At 34.9% G+C, this 18,265-nt stretch overlaps 1 protein-coding gene and 1 pseudogene across 1 annotated transcript; both read right to left on the bottom strand.

Moving 5' to 3' along the window:
- Positions 1–555: 555 nt before the first annotated feature.
- LOC129286307 (glutamate receptor 3.1-like) lies at positions 556–1,395 on the bottom strand. The gene is made up of 2 exons (XM_054922300.1): positions 1,354–1,395; positions 556–1,044 (listed from the first exon to the last, which is right to left on the bottom strand). The coding sequence occupies exons 1-2, from the start codon at positions 1,393–1,395 to the stop codon at positions 556–558; spliced, it is 531 nt and encodes a 176-aa protein (XP_054778275.1).
- Positions 1,396–11,284: 9,889 nt separating this feature from the next.
- Positions 11,285–16,553, bottom strand: LOC129286306 (glutamate receptor 2.7-like; annotated as a pseudogene).
- Between the last annotated feature and the right edge of the window lie 1,712 nt (positions 16,554–18,265).

Below are 18,265 nucleotides of genomic sequence, written 5' to 3'. Positions count from 1 at the left end.
TATATACACTTGTAAAACTTTAAATTTTAAAATAATTATATACATTTACATTATATAAATATTATACATCTCATGATTATTTTCTTTTTATTTTTAAATTATGAAACACTTATTAATTTTCTTAAATTATATTTTTGAAGATCAATAATAACACATTTATGATAAATTGTAGAGAAGAAAACCCCTCGCATTCTTGTCTTCCAATTTTAATTACTAATCACATGATATTTAAAAACAAAAAAACAAAACAAATGATTCATAACCTCATATAACCTTCAATGTTATATTATTTATCATATAAAATCAGACATCGTACATGATAAATGACATGAATTCAGCAAATAATTGCCAACTAGTACTCCAATTTATTTTTCTGGAGCAGGCTAAAATTAACTCTACTTCTCAAATAATGCTTCAATGTCCTTGATTCCAGATATACACAAGACACATCTACATTAGTCAGTAAACTAACACACATGTAAGCTAAGATTACATACAGAGATATACAAGAGACATACATATTCCATATTATTATAACATTTCCAAGCCAACTGATCATTGGGTCCGTCGAGGATTAACATAATCATCATCAGTTCTTACACTCTCCCACCTCGAAGAATTCTTATGGCAAACAGTTTGTGTTCCACCAAAAGTTGCAGCTCTTCCTACATTATTGTTGAAATTCAAACTGCCAATATTGTTGTAAATGCCTGCGGCGAATCTTCCAAGTGTCTTGTTCGAGACACCATTATTCTCAGAAGCTTCTATGCTATTAATGTATTGACCTTCTTTCTCTTGATCATAGTAAGTCCTCAACAGAGCCACGATCAAGAAGATGGTGGAAGTGAGACCACTTATCACATAGAGAATCCAAAAGTCGGCGAGGGTTAGGCTTTCAGTTTCAGAAGATGACGATGTTGAGTCGCTTGAGCACTTATGAGGTGTCAACCAGTGGTCTTCCAAACACTTGAGAGTTCCATTTTCTGCCAGCCGTGAAATTCCTTCTGAGAAGTCTTTTACCAAGGGAGAGTCTCTTTGGAATACCTGCTTATATAGTTATAGTCAGAGTTCAAAATCCAACTTCGTGACACTACTGTAAAAAGGCCTATAAGAGCGCCATTTTTGGAGTGCTTATATTAAACAAAAATACTCAAATAAATAGAGGTGAAATTATGGGAGCATTTATTTAAGAAAGCGCTATGAAAGAGCTAACTTGTAGGAGTTTTTTATTTAATTTTTTTTGTAAAAAAAAATACAATTTGGTAGGTCTCTATTGGGACAGATCTAGAGCTCAGTAATTGGGGGGCGGGGCCAAAATCTAATTTAAACTATTTTTTTAAAAAAAATGTTCACCAAAGGGCCAATGCAATGGGCAAAAACCCCTTCAGGCCCCATTGTGAGTTTGTCACTAAGTCTCTATTTGGGGAAAAAAATTACAGAACCTAAGAGAACATTTTATTTATGAACGTTTCAAAAGGTTGATGAATTTTCATTTTTTTTTTCAAATTAATTAAACTGATTAGATCATTTCTTGTTGAAGCCTATAGAAGCTCCTGTAGGTCTCACTTATGGAAGAGCTTCCAAAGTGCTCCAATACATATGGCAACACCTAGATATGGAGCACTTTCAAAGCACTCCCATAGCTTATTTATTTATTTATTATTATTAGTGTGAATCAAAATATAATAAAAATTTCAAAAATCAAGTTAAAATTAATAAAAGTGGTAGGGGTACTCACAAAGCCAAGGCCTCCAAATTTATAGCCAGCAGAAATTGCAGTATATGTATTGCAGTACTTGCTTAGGAAAACCTTCTCATATGGGCTCTCAAGGAAGAGAGCAGAAATTTCTTTGCTCTTAAACTTGGCCACAAAGTTAGGTTCACCATCAAGATATCTGATCTGGTCTCTGGGGAATCGATACACATTGAGCAAGTAGTTCTTCACAAATTGACTGCGATTATTGTAACATCCTGATTTTTTATATAATAAAGAAATTGTGGAATTTAGGTTTTGAGAAAAAAAATGATAATAATAGGAATTTATATTATTTGAGGTTATTTAGAAATAATATTATGGTTAGGTATTTAATTATGAATTTAAAAATTTAAATTTAAAACCACATAAGCAATATTTAGTTAAGATATAATACATAAATAATTTTTTTTTATGTATGTGTTGAAAAAAAAAGAGAGAAGGTAGAAGGAACAAAAAAAGGGGGTGGAAGGTTGTTGTTTCTAAGTCCCACATTGGTTAGATGAGGGAAGAGAAGAGGTGCCTTCATGTATAAAAAGGAGGGGGTGTGTGCATTAGGAAGCATGAGAGGCTAAGATGCAATTTAGAGAAAATTGCAACTTTTGGCCCAAAGGTTTGAATAATTAAATTCAAACCTATAGTTTTTTTTTAATATAATTTTGGGACTCACAATCCCATTTTTATATTATTTTTCTCTCTTCCTCTCACGTTGCTCGGCGTTTTCTCACAAGGGGGGATTATTTTCTTTTTCTTCAGGTATGTTCTAACTTTCCTGTTTAGATTAGCATTTAAAAATTTATTTAATTACAAAATTAATTTTATAGTTATTTTCTAAATAATATTAGCTTTCTAGTGATATGATTATTTTGTAGGATAGAGTAAATATTTTGATTAGGATTTTTCTATAGGATAGTTAATCTGATGATATGATGGATTAAAAATATAGGTTAAAATTCTTAGGGATATAGTAAATATTATAGAATATTTTCTTGAGGTTGAAACTCATGTTTAAGAATTTTTGAGTTAAAATCTAGATCTATATGGTTGAATTTATGTGGAATCTGAGACGTAGGGATAAACCTATGATTATTAAATATTTATTTAAGTATGAATAGGTATTTTTGAGGTTATAGAAAGGTGATTTGAGGCTTCAGGATAATTCTAAAATTTTTAATTTATTTTTGGATGAATTTTTAGAATGTAGAAGGATGAAATTGTGATACTAGAAGTGAATTGAGGATAAAAAAAAATAGTTCATTAGGGTACGAGAATTTTAGAAAAGAATTTGGGAAGTTAAATGAGGCATAAATCTTAAATTAGTGTTAATATGGACTATAGATTTAAGACTTTCTAACTCTTTAAATTAGAGTTATTTATTTTAATGTAAAATTAATATATAGTATTGTGAAATAATTACGTAGATTATATTGACAAAGATAGTGGTGAAAAAGGAGTTGTGAAGGGGAACTTGTTATTCAAGACACAAGGTAACCATTATTAATGTGTTGTGATGGGTGTGTTTGTGAATGGTTATGTGTTGTTTTGTTGTTTGGAAAAATTATGAATTATTGAAAATAAATACTGTTATATACTTCCGTGAAATCATTGCCAAGTGGGTTAAAAATTTATTTTTTTTATCATGATGAGATATTATTGTTCGGATATATTTCTGTTTGGATATTTGAATGATGCATGACTTGTCAGGGTATTTTAATGTATGGTGTTAATGGGAATTTCTGTTCGGTTAATTATTACCACGTGGTAAGCCCTCATTGGACCCAATGAGTGGCGTGTCGCTTGGTCCAACTCACCTTTGGCCGGGTGATTTGGCGTCCGAGCATGGCGAAAGGAGGATATAAGGTGCAGTCATGCAAATTAAATACTTGTTCAGTTTGTTTGAAAGTATTGTTCGGTTAAATGTTTTGTGTGCCCACTTAGCAATCGCATGATTAGTTACATCCGCATGCATCATTACATATTAATTTTTGGTTACTGGGACTTTTAAGTCTCATTCCCCGTGGTTAATATTTTTACAGGAGTGAGTCCGGCCGAGAAAGCACCAGAGGTGTAATTATGGTGTATGAGACATCATCTTTTACGTTGCCTCTTATTTTAGATTATACAATGTATCTTGTGCCAACTTAGGACATATCTTCTTTGTGGAGCATGTAAACTCTAATCCTTTTTATTAAATGCATTTATATGTCCAAGATTATGTCTGTCCCTTTTGATTCATGACCTGGTTTGAATAACATGCTATGAGGATCATGTCTGTCCCTCGTAGTTCTAATTGCTTTTTGAGATATTTTAAGACCTGTGGTATATTGTCTTGGATATATCATGGTAGAAATTTTTCTACCATGATAAGGGTATGATAAGGGTTCAATGAAAAAAAAATAATTTGTTGAATTAATAATTTGTGAAAAATCGGTCTGTAAGTTTTGAGGTGTTATATATTGGTATCAGAGCATATAGTCGGTTGGCAATATACATTGTTATGGTGCTTCTCATTGTATGGCCATGATATAGCTAGGCTAATTTTATTATTTATATCTTGTATCCTTTAGGAGGGGAGAGAAAATGCCTGTTACTCGTGGTAACTCAGGATTCCAACATGAGCACCTACCACCGCCACTGCCAAATGAGGAGCCTGACTTGGCGGAATTGAGAATGCTTGTAAAAACATTAACAGACAAGGTTCAAGGATACGAACAAGAGTTGACGGAGCTAAAGAGGCAAAAGGTAACTGAAAATGGAGATAGGGCTCATGTTGAGAGTCATGTGGGGGAAGGCAGTTCCTCACATCCTGCCACTCCGAGAGACCATGAGTCTAGAAGGAAGGAAATTAGGCAGGAGGAACAGAGAGCCCCACCGACCATTACTGATGTGTGGGAAACTGTTAGGAAGTTTAACCCTCCTATGTTTGATGGTAACCTTAAACCATCCGTGGTAGAGGAATGGGTGAAGAGACTCGAATCCATCTTTCGAGTAGTCACATGCACCAGCAATCAAAAAGTACAAGTAGCATTAGTGCTCCTAGTGAAAGGAGCAAGAGATTGGTGGGAGACAGCAGGGCCCAGGGATGATTCTACACTCACCTGGGAGGAATTCAAGGAAAAATTATTCAGGCATTACTTTCCATCAGAGTTAAGGTCTGAGAAGGAAGCGGAATTCCATGCCTTTAAGCAAGGGAACCTTGATGAGGACACATTCATTGCTAAGTTTCAGGAGTTATCTAGATACTCCACGTACCTGCAGTATAGGGATGATTCCGAATGGAAGGCTAAGCGCTTATTGGAGAAGGCTAGACCAGAATTGAGGGAACAATTGGCTCATCTAGATATCCGAGATTATGATGAAATGTGCATAAAACTACAAGTAGTAGCTCGCAGTAAGAAGGAGGTTGAGAGAGAGAAGAGGGGTTATTCATATAGTAGACCCCCAACCTACCCTCGACCCACCGGAGGCATTATGAAGAAAAACCATCAGGGTTCGAGTAGCTCATGGAACCAAGGAAGGCAGAAGGGTCCATTTCAAAGGGGCCAAGGACAGAGGAGCTATCATAGTAGTTATCACGGGTCACAGAGGAGCCCAACAGTATCTACACCTGCCCCGAGTACAGCGAGCTCTCAACAGTGCACTAAATGCGGGCGTCGTCATTTCGGACAGTGCTGGGTCTGTTACATTTGTGGGAAACCCGGTCACATTGCAAAGTTTTGTGGGGACAACCAGGGCTCAAATATGAAGAACCCTTCCCAACATCCTACTGTCTCTGGCCGTGTGTTTGCTCTTACTCAGGACACCATGAACTCCCCAGATGCCATTAGAGGTAACATCAAAATCCTTCATCATGATATTGTTGCACTATTTGATTCGGGTGCTACACACTCTTTTATTTCTGAAACTTGTGTAAAGAACCTTGATTTACCTGTGTGTATTTTACCTTTTGATATGAATGTGTCTACTCCTGCGGGAGAATCTGTAAGGACTGCTAAGGCATGCCTTAACCTAGTAGTCGAGTTTAAAAATAGGAAAACAACTATGGACTTAATTATCCTACCACTGAGAGGTATGGATGTAATTGTGGGAATGAATTGGATGGCTGCAAATGGTGCTATCCTAGATTGTAGAGAGAGGAGTGTGTCTTTATCTTCTTTGTCGGTGACCCCAATCAAGACTCAAGATCATGTTTTCTTGTCGGCGGCACAAGTTGATAGATGTATGAAGAAGGGTTGCCAGGCCTACATGGTTTTCTTCTCTATCCAAGCTGAGATTGATGAAGGCGTGAAAAATATCCCAATTGTTAAAGAATTTGCGGATGTATTTCCAGACGAAGTCTCCGGTTTACCCCCAAAGCGTGAGGTAGAGTTCTCAATTGAATTGGTACCCGGTACAGGGCCAATTTCTAAGGCTCCTTATCGGATGTCCCCTTCAGAGTTAGCGGAACTGAAAAAGCAAATTGAAGAGCTACTTGAGAAGGGTTTCATCAGACCGAGTGTTTCACCTTGGGGATCTCCAGTCCTTTTTGTAAAGAAGAAGGACGGAAGCCTCCGATTGTGCATTGATTATAGACAATTGAACAAAGTAACCATCAAGAACAAATATCCACTTCCGAGAATCGATGATTTGCTGGATCAGCTTGTGGGATCCGCAGTTTTCTCAAAGATTGACTTAAGGTCAGGGTACCACCAATTGAGAGTGAGAGCAGAGGATATACCTAAGACAGCATTTCGGACGAGATATGGGCATTATGAATTCATGGTGATGCCGTTTGGACTTACGAATGCTCCTGCGGTATTCATGGATTACATGAATAGGATCTTTCGACCCTATTTAGATAAGTTTGTAGTAGTGTTTATTGATGACATTCTTATTTATTCAAAGGATGAGGAGGCTCATGGTGAACATTTAAGAATCGTCTTGCAAGTTTTGAGGGAACATAAGCTTTATGCCAAATTAAACAAGTGTGAATTTTGGCTCCAAGAAGTAAAGTTTTTGGGCCATGTTGTGTCCAGAGATGGAGTTGCGGTGGATCCTAGCAAGATTGATGCAGTGATGAAGTGGGAACAGCCAAAATCTGTTACAGAGATATGAAGCTTTTTAGGTTTAGCAGGTTATTATCGTCGCTTTATTAAGGGATTTTCGCAAATTGCGATGCCCTTAACTAAGCTGACTAAGAAGGATGCCCCATTTATTTGGACTGACAAATGTGAAGCTGCTTTCCAAGAATTGAAAAAGAGGTTAACCACTACTCCAGTGTTGACTATTCCTGACCCTGTGGTGCCGTACACTCTGTACACTGATGCTTCTTTAAAGGGTTTAGGATGTGTTTTGATGCAAAATGACCGAGTGGTTGCCTATTCCTCCAGACAGTTGAGACCACACGAGGAAAATTACCCTACTCATGATTTGGAGTTAGCTGCAGTTGTGTTTGCTCTAAAGATATGGAGACACTACTTGTATGGATCTAAGTTTCAAATCTTCAGTGACCATAAGAGCCTGAAGTATTTATTTGATCAAAAAGAGCTTAATATGAGGCAGCGACGATGGATGGAATTTCTGAAGGATTATGACTTTGAATTACATTACCATCCGGGTAAGGCTAACGTGGTAGCTGACGCCTTAAGTAGAAAGACTATTCATGCTGCACATTTGATGGTTCATGAATATCATTTGTGGAACAGTTTTCATGATGTTCCAGTAGATGTGATTGAACATCAAATGGCCGCACTCCAGGTAGCAGACTTTGAGAGCAAATTTTGGGAAGATCTCAGAGTCTCACAGCAGAGTGATGACTACTTAAGGAATATAAGGAAGGAGATAGTGGTAGGTAAGGCCCCAAATTTTACCATCTCTGAGGACACAGTGATGAAGTATAAAGGTAGAGTTTGTGTACCTAATGATCCAAGATTGAGGAATATCCTTTTAGAAGAAGCTCATAGGAGCAAATATACAATTCATCCCGGTATAACTAAAATGTACCATGATTTGAAGCGAGGTTGGTGGTGGCCAGGAATGAAGAAAGATGTAACTGAATTTGTTTCTAGATGTTTAACGTGTCAGAAGATAAAGATAGAACATCAGAAGCCAGCTGGAACACTGCAACCGTTAGATATTCCAAAGTGGAAATGGGATGATATTTCCATGGATTTCATCACTGGACTGCCAAGAACACCCTCGAGTAAGGATGCTATTTGGGTGATAGTAGACCGACTCACCAAATCGGCTCACTTTTTGGCGATCAAGTTTACCTCTACATTAGAGAAATTTGCTGAGATATACATTAAGGAGATAGTTAGACTTCATGGTATACCCTCTAGAATTGTGTCAGATCGTGACCCAAGGTTCACTTCAAACTTTTGGGTTGCGCTACAGAAGGCTATGGGTACCAGACTGAGTTTTAGCACCGCATACCACCCCCAAACAGATGGACAAACAGAGAGGACGATCCAGACTTTGGAGGACATGTTGAGAGCTTGTGCCATTGAACTACCAGGTAGTTGGGATAATCATTTGCCATTAGCTGAATTTGCTTATAATAACAGCTATCATTCTAGTATTGGGATGGCGCCTTATGAGGCCTTGTATGGAAGGAAGTGTAGATCGCCTTTGTGTTGGACAGAATTAAGTGAGAGGAGTATCATTGGTCCAGAAATTGTAGAGCAGACCACCCAGAAGATTGCAATGATTAAGCAAAAATTGCTAACCGCTCAGAGCCGACAGAAGAGCTATGCTGATAAGAGGAGACGGCCGTTAGAGTTTGAAGTAGGAGATCATGTATTTTTGAAGGTTTCTCCAGTGACAGGCATTGGTAGATCCATTAAGGCAAAGAAGTTGACACCTAGATTTATGGGCCCGTATGAGATCTTGGAGCGAATTGGATCTACTGCATATAGAGTTGCATTACCTCCACAGATTGCAGGTATCCATAATGTGTTCCACGTATCACAGTTGAAGAAGTACAACCCGGATCCCTCCCATGTTATTGAACCTGAAGAAGTAGAATTGAGGGAGAATTTGACCTTTAGATCCGAACCGGAGCGAATTGAGGACTTTAAGGACAAACAACTACGCAATAAGACCATCCGACTCGTGAAGGTGATTTGGAAGGGTGGAGCCCTAGGTGATGCTACTTGGGAAACCGAGGAGAGTATGAGGCGAGATTATCCACATTTATTTGCTTAGGTACATAGTTTCTATGCTTATCTATTAAATTTTGAGGACAAAATTTCTAAAAGGAGGGGAGAATTGTAACATCCTGATTTTTTATATAATAAAGAAATTGTGGAATTTAGGTTTTGAGAAAAAAAATGATAATAATAGGAATTTATATTATTTGAGGTTATTTAGAAATAATATTATGGTTAGGTATTTAATTATGAATTTAAAAATTTAAATTTAAAACCACATAAGCAATATTTAGTTAAGATATAATACATAAATAATTTTTTTTTTATGTATGTGTTGAAAAAAAAAGAGAGAGAAGGTAGAAGGAACAAAAAAAAGGGGGTGGAAGGTTGTTGTTTTTAAGTCCCACATTGGTTAGATGAGGGAAGAGAAGAGGTGCCTTCATGTATAAAAAGGAGGGGGTGTGTGCATTAGGAAGCATGAGAGGCTAAGATGCAATTTAGAGAAAATTGCAACTTTTGGCCCAAAGGTTTGAATAATTAAATTCAAACCTATAGTTTTTTTTAATATAATTTTGGGACTCACAATCCCATTTTTATATTATTTTTCTCTCTTCCTCTCACGTTGCTCGGCGTTTTCTCACAAGGGGGGATTATTTTCTTTTTCTTCAGGTATGTTCTAACTTTCCTGTTTAGATTAGCATTTAAAAATTTATTTAATTACAAAATTAATTTTATAGTTATTTTCTAAATAATATTAGCTTTCTAGTGATATGATTATTTTGTAGGATAGAGTAAATATTTTGATTAGGATTTTTCTATAGGATAGTTAATCTGATGATATGATGGATTAAAAATATAGGTTAAAATTCTTAGGGATATAGTAAATATTATAGAATATTTTCTTGAGGTTGAAACTCATGTTTAAGAATTTTTGAGTTAAAATCTAGATCTATATGGTTGAATTTATGTGGAATCTGAGACGTAGGGATAAACCTATGATTATTAAATATTTATTTAAGTATGAATAGGTATTTTTGAGGTTATAGAAAGGTGATTTGAGGCTTCAGGATAATTCTAAAATTTTTAATTTATTTTTGGATGAATTTTTAGAATGTAGAAGGATGAAATTGTGATACTAGAAGTGAATTGAGGATAAAAAAAAATAGTTCATTAGGGTACGAGAATTTTAGAAAAGAATTTGGGAAGTTAAATGAGGCATAAATCTTAAATTAGTGTTAATATGGACTATAGATTTAAGACTTTCTAACTCTTTAAATTAGAGTTATTTATTTTAATGTAAAATTAATATATAGTATTGTGAAATAATTATGTAGATTATATTGACAAAGATAGTGGTGAAAAAGGAGTTGTGAAGGGGAACTTGTTATTCAAGACACAAGGTAACCATTATTAATGTGTTGTGATGGGTGTGTTTGTGAATGGTTATGTGTTGTTTTGTTGTTTGGAAAAATTATGAATTATTGAAAATAAATACTGTTATATACTTCCGTGAAATCATTGCCAAGTGGGTTAAAAATTTATTTTTTGTTTATCATGATGAGATATTATTGTTCGGATATATTTCTGTTTGGATATTTGAATGATGCATGACTTGTCAGGGTATTTTAATGTATGGTGTTAATGGAAATTTCTGTTCGGTTAATTATTACCACGTGGTAAGCCCTCATTGGACCCAATGAGTGGCGTGTCGCTTGGTCCAACTCACCTTTGGCCGGGTGATTTGGCGTCCGAGCATGGCGAAAGGAGGATATAAGGTGCAGTCATGCAAATTAAATACTTGTTCGGTTTGTTTGAAAGTATTGTTCGGTTAAATGTTTTGTGTGCCCACTTAGCAATCGCATGATTAGTTACATCCGCATGCATCATTACATATTAATTTTTGGTTACTGGGACTTTTAAGTCTCATTCCCCGTGGTTAATATTTTTACAGGAGCGAGTCCGGCCGAGAAAGCACCAGAGGTGTAATTATGGTGTATGAGACACCATCTTTTACGTTGCCTCTTATTTTAGATTATACAATGTATCTTGTGCCAACTTAGGACATATCTTCTTTGTGGAGCATGTAAACTCTAATCCTTTTTATTAAATGCATTTATATGTCCAAGAGGATTATGTCTGTCCCTTTGATTCATGACCTGTTTGAATAACATGCTATGAGGATCATGTCTGTCCCTCATAGTTCTAATTGCTTTTTGAGATATTTTAAGACCTGTGGTATATTGTCTTGGATGTATCATGGTAGAAATTTTTCTACCATGATAAGGGTATGATAAGGGTTCAATGAAAAAAAAATAATTTATTGAATTAATAATTTGTGAAAAATCGGTCTGTAAATTTTGAGGGTGTTATAATTATCACACCCAACTGTTAACTTATTTTGCTACAGCCACTGAATGTCTCTCCCATTATTCATGCGTTTTTCAGTGAGCATAGAAGATAGATTTGCAGTGTAGCTTGAAGTCAGAACAAAAATCAGAAATAGCCATACAGAAACCACCACCCTTGCTGAGTTGCTGTACACTTTACCCCCTGAGAAACATCAAATTAAAAGATAATAATTAAAATGCTGGTTAGTGTTATTAAGGAAATAGGTGTAGACATTTCTAGACAAAATCATCTGTCAAACTTGATTCAGGAAATAAAACTTAGAAGGGCTAGTAGCTGGATTGAGTGGAAGGATTTGATACTCTCCTTAACATCTCTGATGGAAAAAATTATACTACTGCAAGACTATTAGAATTTTGTATTAATCACACTTAAGCTGGATGGACTCATTTTATGAGTTTCACAAGTGAAGTGGGGACTTGGGGTTTATAAGTTCAAGAGCCCTTCCACCCAATATATTAGTGTTTTTGGGATAAGCTCTGATTTTAGACTTATACTCATAACATTAGTGTCATTTATTGAGTGGCTTGAAGGGTTGCTAATAAGTAGGAAGCTAGTGAAGTGTCATGGATTGAAGTCACTACGTCCTTAAGCAGTCGATCAAAGTGACATTGTTTTGAGTTTTATATCAAGAAGCCTCACAAATGACGTGAAACTTATATGTTTAAGGCCTCTCTCTCTTAATAAGTTAGTCTTTTAGGATGTACTCTCCTTAATCCTCATAACAACTCACCACAAACTTATAAGTTGTGATAATTGTGATTAATCCTCTAATCATATAATGGTTTAATTGCTCCATGTGAGACTTCATCTTATATCTAATAGAAACCTAAATGTTATTTGGACTGAACCATGCTTAAATTATAAATTAACTGGTGGTAACAATACCATAAAACTCAAAAACATTAAAGGGAACAGAAGTAAGATCAACATAAAGCTTTCATTTCTTTTTTTGTTGGGGAAATTAAATCTTACCATGAGCGAAAAATAGAGAAGAAAAGGCGAACCAAGTTTTGTTGCTGAGTTGAATTTTCCAAGATCCTTTATAGCAAGGGTTTAAGGAATGCTACAAGAACCAGATGGCAAGCGTTGTGTAGAAGAAGATAGCATCAGTGGCCAGCCACATTTGCCAGCTAAATGGCTTCGCAAACAGAAACATCGTCCCTTCTGTCTCAGCTGGAAATATGAGTGATAGACCAGAGTCTGTGTATGGCTGTGTGAAAGATACATCCTTGGAGCGATCTTCAAGTATTGTTACGTCTCCAACGATAGCATCATAGGACTGTCATAATTCAGTGCACACCAATTGGATTAGTTTTTTGACGACTAACCACATGTCAAATTTAATTTAAGATTCTGCATATTCATGACTTAATTGACTAATTCAGCCAGATAATCTGCTTAATTAACTAAGCAGCATATTGATAGAGTTATAGGGTCTGTTTAGTTTCTGTTTCCAGTTTTTGTTTTCAAAAACTTTGTTATAATACAATTTTTAAAATTGTTCTTGAAAACAGAACAAAATAAAAATTTATTTGGTTGCATTAATTTAAAAACAGTTTTGAAATTAAAAAATAGGCTGATATAATGATAGTTATAGTGATTAATGGTAGTAATTTATGATAGAAATTGATTGATCAAGCTAATATTTTCCAAAAATTAAATGTAGTGTGTTTTAAAAATAAGAAAAATAAAATAAAAAACTTTAAGATGTTTCTATTTTTTGTTTTTTTAAAAAATGATAACATTTTTTAAAAAAATAAAAATCCAAAACACCTATCTAAACAATTTTTTAATTCTTTTGGTTTTAAAAATAAAAATAATTTTTTTAAATAGAAACCAAACAAGCCCATAATGATTGAGGTCAAATTAAAATTTTCAAAAAATTATTAGAATTTGATTACATACTGTTATGTTATGAAAATCAAATAAAATATTAAGAAAAAAGTGTCAAATTAACAAAGAAGAAAGAACGACTTTGGAAATTGTATTATAAAATAAAGAAAGTACATATATAAAAAACAAGGAAGAGAGAAAGTGTGTATATATATATATATATAAATGCACGTTTTATGAACTATTCGACTATTCAAAATTTTGTCTTCTCCCCCTCATAGAAGATTCAAAATATTTATTTTTTGCATTTTGCAATCAAGGAAGATTTTTTCCCCACCGTCGTCATATACGGACCAGGTCTAAGTTAAAATGAAGAAAAGTCCAACGAAAGCGTGTTCCCCTTAAAAAAAGGTCCTATGAGAGAGAAAATTGCCAAGAAATATCAGCAGTCATATTGTCCGCGTTCAGAGATTCACAAATAAGTACATCTCATTCCAGGCCATACCTATTATTTCTATCAATTCGCTGCTAAATAAGTATACTATTAAAATCTTCCCTCTCAGAATTAAATTGCAAAATTTTGGGAATGAAATTTCCATGGTTCCTATCACTTTAACTGGCAATTAATGATTAAATTAATCTTTGGAAATGATATGCATGTACTAGCTAGCATTTCATATATAGTTAAATACAAGGAAAAAAAAATATAAAGTTGAGATTTTACCTTGTTGGCAACACTTTGTACAAGCACGTCATAAGATTCATTGGATGGGCAATACTCATATGGCAGACCTGAGTACTTATCTTTGATCAGTTCTTGCACCCTTTCAAAAAGATCAATACAAAAGCCACTAAATTTTCCAAGAGACTCTTCCTTCACAAAATTTTGAAAAGTAGGATTTATGGGAATTGCTACTTTTAAAGGATTCTCGTCCGAAGGTATATTCCATCCTTTTGGAAAATTATCATCATCACTATTGTTTAGATTCTTTAGACCTCCAGGCCAAACCACTGGACCACTTAGATTATTTGTAGCAGCTTGACTTCTTTTCTCTCTGTCCTCCAAAGATTTAAAGAACTTCAAGTTTGGTACCCAAAAGTCCAGTTCTGTGTATTTCCTGTTAACCACGTTTATCACTCTTAACAATGGAGTCTGTGACAAATGGCCTTCGGCGAACCCTATGTTACCAGTTAAACCAGAGAAGTTGCTAGATAGCATTGAGTTCAACATAGCGCTTGAGTTATAAGTGTTATTGGTACCACTAATCTTCTCTAGGGCTTTTGTGATGGTCGTCATGCTATCATAAGCTTGCAGGGCAAATAATCCTGGATGAGACTGGTTTTGAAATTTTTCTCTGAACTGAGTATAAGCACGTGAACTTGTAGAATAGTAGCTTTTGATTCCAATAGTACCTTCCATGGAGGATAAGACAGTCTCATTGACTAAGTCCAGCATTCCAGCAATGTTCTCATTGATAATCCAAGTTGATTCTTTCCCTAAGAGCTGTCGTTTCTTAGCTTCTCTAAACAAATGAGTCAGCATAGGCAATGATGCTTTGAGAACAATGAAAACCCTAGACTGTGCTGATAATAATGGCTTAATCAGTTCACCAAGAACATACCCTTTTGGATCAGATAAAGAAGAAAATGGTGGAAGGACAAGTCTGCGCTCAATTTGGGAATTAGTCTTCAAGGGGCTTCAGAAAGGAGGGTTAACATGCTTGAATCAGCAATATAAGAATCATCTTCATATATTGCTATAACCTTTTGCCAGTTATATGCATGAACAATATCAGCTATGCAGTTCACATTTGCAGTCTGGTTCTTGGCCATTTGAATCAAGAAAGGCCAACGAAATGGGATTGATGAAGATGGTGAAGATATTGAAGATGAGAATGAAATTACTGGAACATGAGCTTTATCTCCAAGATCTGCTACAAAAGATGCTTCCTGTCATGTCTCCATTCCAATTATAACCTTTACTTTCGTCTTGTTTATGAGCTCCTCAGCTGGAAAACAAAGTAATTACAGGTAATTAACTCACTATTAGAGATAAAGAAATCTCACATCTAATAAGTAGAAAATACATTAGAAATATATAAAGTTTGAGATATGTCTAACCAAACTTAAACTATTTTGGTGAAGTAGATTATCCTCAAACATACTTAATATGAAGAATTTTGATACTCATTACAAAAATAAATAAAAATAAAAAATATATAATACTCACCAGCTGAAGCCGCCTGCAATGGATTTCTTAGAGAGTGACGAAAATGGAGGGATATGTTGAGACTCTTTGAATGGTTATTGAAGCTTTGGGCTGCAATTTCCATGGCTGCTTTCTGTTGTTTTCCCGATGGAGAATCAACATCAAGAATTGCACCAACATCAAAATTGATTCCATTACTGCTATCAGCTGCAGCTCCTGTGAAGCAATTGAGAAGGAGAATGGAAGTGAACGCAGCAGAAAAAAGAAGCAGCAAAAGGCTTCCATCTGTATAATTCATAGCCTTGGAACGAAGAAGTTTGATAATTTGTCAGGTATAAAATTGCAAGTTGTAGTTGTTTTACTGTCCATCAACTAGCAAAAGTTACAGAGAAAACAAGCCTTTTATATATAATAATTTGATGATGGAGGTGAGAATCAGTTCGGCTGTTTCTTGCAGAAGTTGTATAAGATCAATTCAAGCCTGCTTAGAAGTCAAATAAAGAGACGATGAATCTTCTGGGTTCTCAGAAAAGTTCTTGAAAATTAGTGTCTTTGCTTAGGTATGTTGTGTTGAAACGTGTCAAAAACAGAAACACGTAAAATTTTTTTCTCTCGTACACTAAAACTCTATGATTTCATATATAATCTAATTGCTCTTTTTATCTAAAAAATTAAAATTTCACCTTTTTGTGATATATTGACTACACTGCCGAGACTTGAGTCTATTTTTGGTTGGTAAAATTGTATGTGTTGCTCTAATTTTATATAAAATTTTAATTTAATTTTTTAATTTTATAAAATATTTTTTCAATCATTTAGTCAGTTTTAGCCATTTCTTGTAATTTTCTCAATTTTTCTTTTGATAAGATTTATTTTCCTTTCCTCGGTTATCTGAATATCAGAATAGATAGAGGGAGAAGCTTCGGGATCGCATCCTCCTATCTCCATCCTTTCTTTTTCACCAACCTAAAACTTCTGCCTTGCGATCTCGATTCATCGCCCTCCCGCTTTTGCTGTCGTCGCCGGCGACGTGAGTATGCCAGAAATCTTTACCTCCCTTTTGTTCCCTGCGTCTCCTTCTCGTTCGCACTTCTGCTGTGATTGTCATCCTGTTGTGTTGCATTGCTGTCATCACCAGTGACGTGGTTAAGGGCTGCATGAGATTCTTCCTTTTTTTCTCCTTCTCCGTGTGATCTCCTCCTTCTTCGTGCTTCTGCATAGTGGTCAGAGCTTTCCCTTGTGTACGACAGCAACCATTTCTTTTTCCCCTGTTTCTTCTATGCTCCTACTCTCCTGTTGCTGTCACTGGAGGCTGAGAATGGTCGAAAAACTTCCACCTTACAACACCTGTGTTCGTGCATCACTGTAGATGATACTGTTGGTGCGTGAGTTCTTCTTCCTCAGTTTCGATCAGCTTCTTTCTCTTCCTCTTCTTTATTGTTGTTGATTCATGTATGAAGTTTTAAACTTTTCTTCTTACTATTTTAGTACGTGGACATTTTGCCTCTAGATGCTGAATATATACGTGTGGGTGAAAGGTGAGTTGCTTTTTGTTTATTATATCGTGTGAATGGATGGTGGAGGATTAAGTAAGTAAGTTGGAGTTTTAATCCATTGAAGAAGATGAAACAATATGGGCTGAAACTGTATTTGAAAGTATTTTGATATTTGTTGGAGGAATGGCTTTGGAATATTGAGATAATTTATTCAATCATGTTGTTAAATTGTTAAAGAAGTGGTTTGGATGAAATAGGAAAAAAAGAGCCTAAACTTGAACTTGAAGATGGGTGGCTAAGGTATTTGACAAGTGTTTGTTAGAAGAAGTTTACTTGAATTTTATATTTGTTTGGAATTTCATAGATTCTTGGGTGAAGTTTGCTTAGTCGGGTGTTATTTAACTTGTAAGGTTATTGGTAAATTGTTAGATGTTTATATTGAATGGATAGAATAATGCACCTAAAGTATTTGGTGCAAAGCTTTAGAAAAAATTATGTTTCAAGAAAATGAATTGGCATGATTAAAACAAATTGAAGGAAACTAGTAATGTGAATGATAACACTTGAACCACCTCTAAAGCATGAATTTTGGTGTTGGAGTTTTAAATAATGGTGGTTGGTTGAGATTATGTAATAAATTATAGAAGAATTTAAAAATTAAATTAATTATTAAAATTGTATTTATTTATATCCTTATAGGGTATGTGGAAGAATAGGACTTTGATAAGAATTAAAGGAAAAATGTCCCTGAGAATTTAGAACTTTAACGAGTAAGTGAATAGCATTCCCTTTAATTTATTTTTAATAGACTTTTTCTAAAATATTTTACTCTTATGAATTACATTAGTTTTGAAAATTATGAAATATTTATGATGGATAATTAGATGGTGATATGTGCATTTATTTTTCCTCAAGAAATATATTTCTAATATTGATGAAGGCATTTTTATTTATTGAATTTTAAAATTTCTTGATTACACAATTAATGCAAGTTTGTACATTTACTTTGATTGATTAATTTGGCAAATTTTATATATTTGAAACAAGTCATGCAAATTTGATATTGAGAATGAAAATTTTATTTCAAAATTAATTATTTTTCTTGCATGTTTAAAACGTGATTTTCAAGAGGACTTTAGACAAAATATTATTGCTAATAGCAATTCTATTAGCCATAGTGCTCTATGATTAATAACTAGCTAGTTTGATTTTTGTGAGCTTTATTCTCATGTTTGTTATTCGCGGGCCTCGTACTTGCATTTGTTTCATGGCTTCAAGCCGTGTTTGGTTAGCCTTACTCTTGTGGATTGTGTATCCACATTTATTTCATGGCTTCAGTTGCGTTTGTTTACTTACCCTCGTGGACTGTGTGTCCACACTTGTTTTCGTGGCATAAATCGCATTTGGTTATTTATTCCCATGGACTGTGTGTCCA

Source organism: Prosopis cineraria, unplaced genomic scaffold, assembly GCF_029017545.1.
Source record: "Prosopis cineraria cultivar Desert tree isolate PC_DT_omini unplaced genomic scaffold, ASM2901754v1 PC11, whole genome shotgun sequence".
Classification (NCBI taxonomy): domain Eukaryota; kingdom Viridiplantae; phylum Streptophyta; class Magnoliopsida; order Fabales; family Fabaceae; genus Prosopis; species Prosopis cineraria.
Note: the sequence above shows the minus strand (reverse complement) of the source record. Positions and strands in the feature narration are given on the sequence as shown.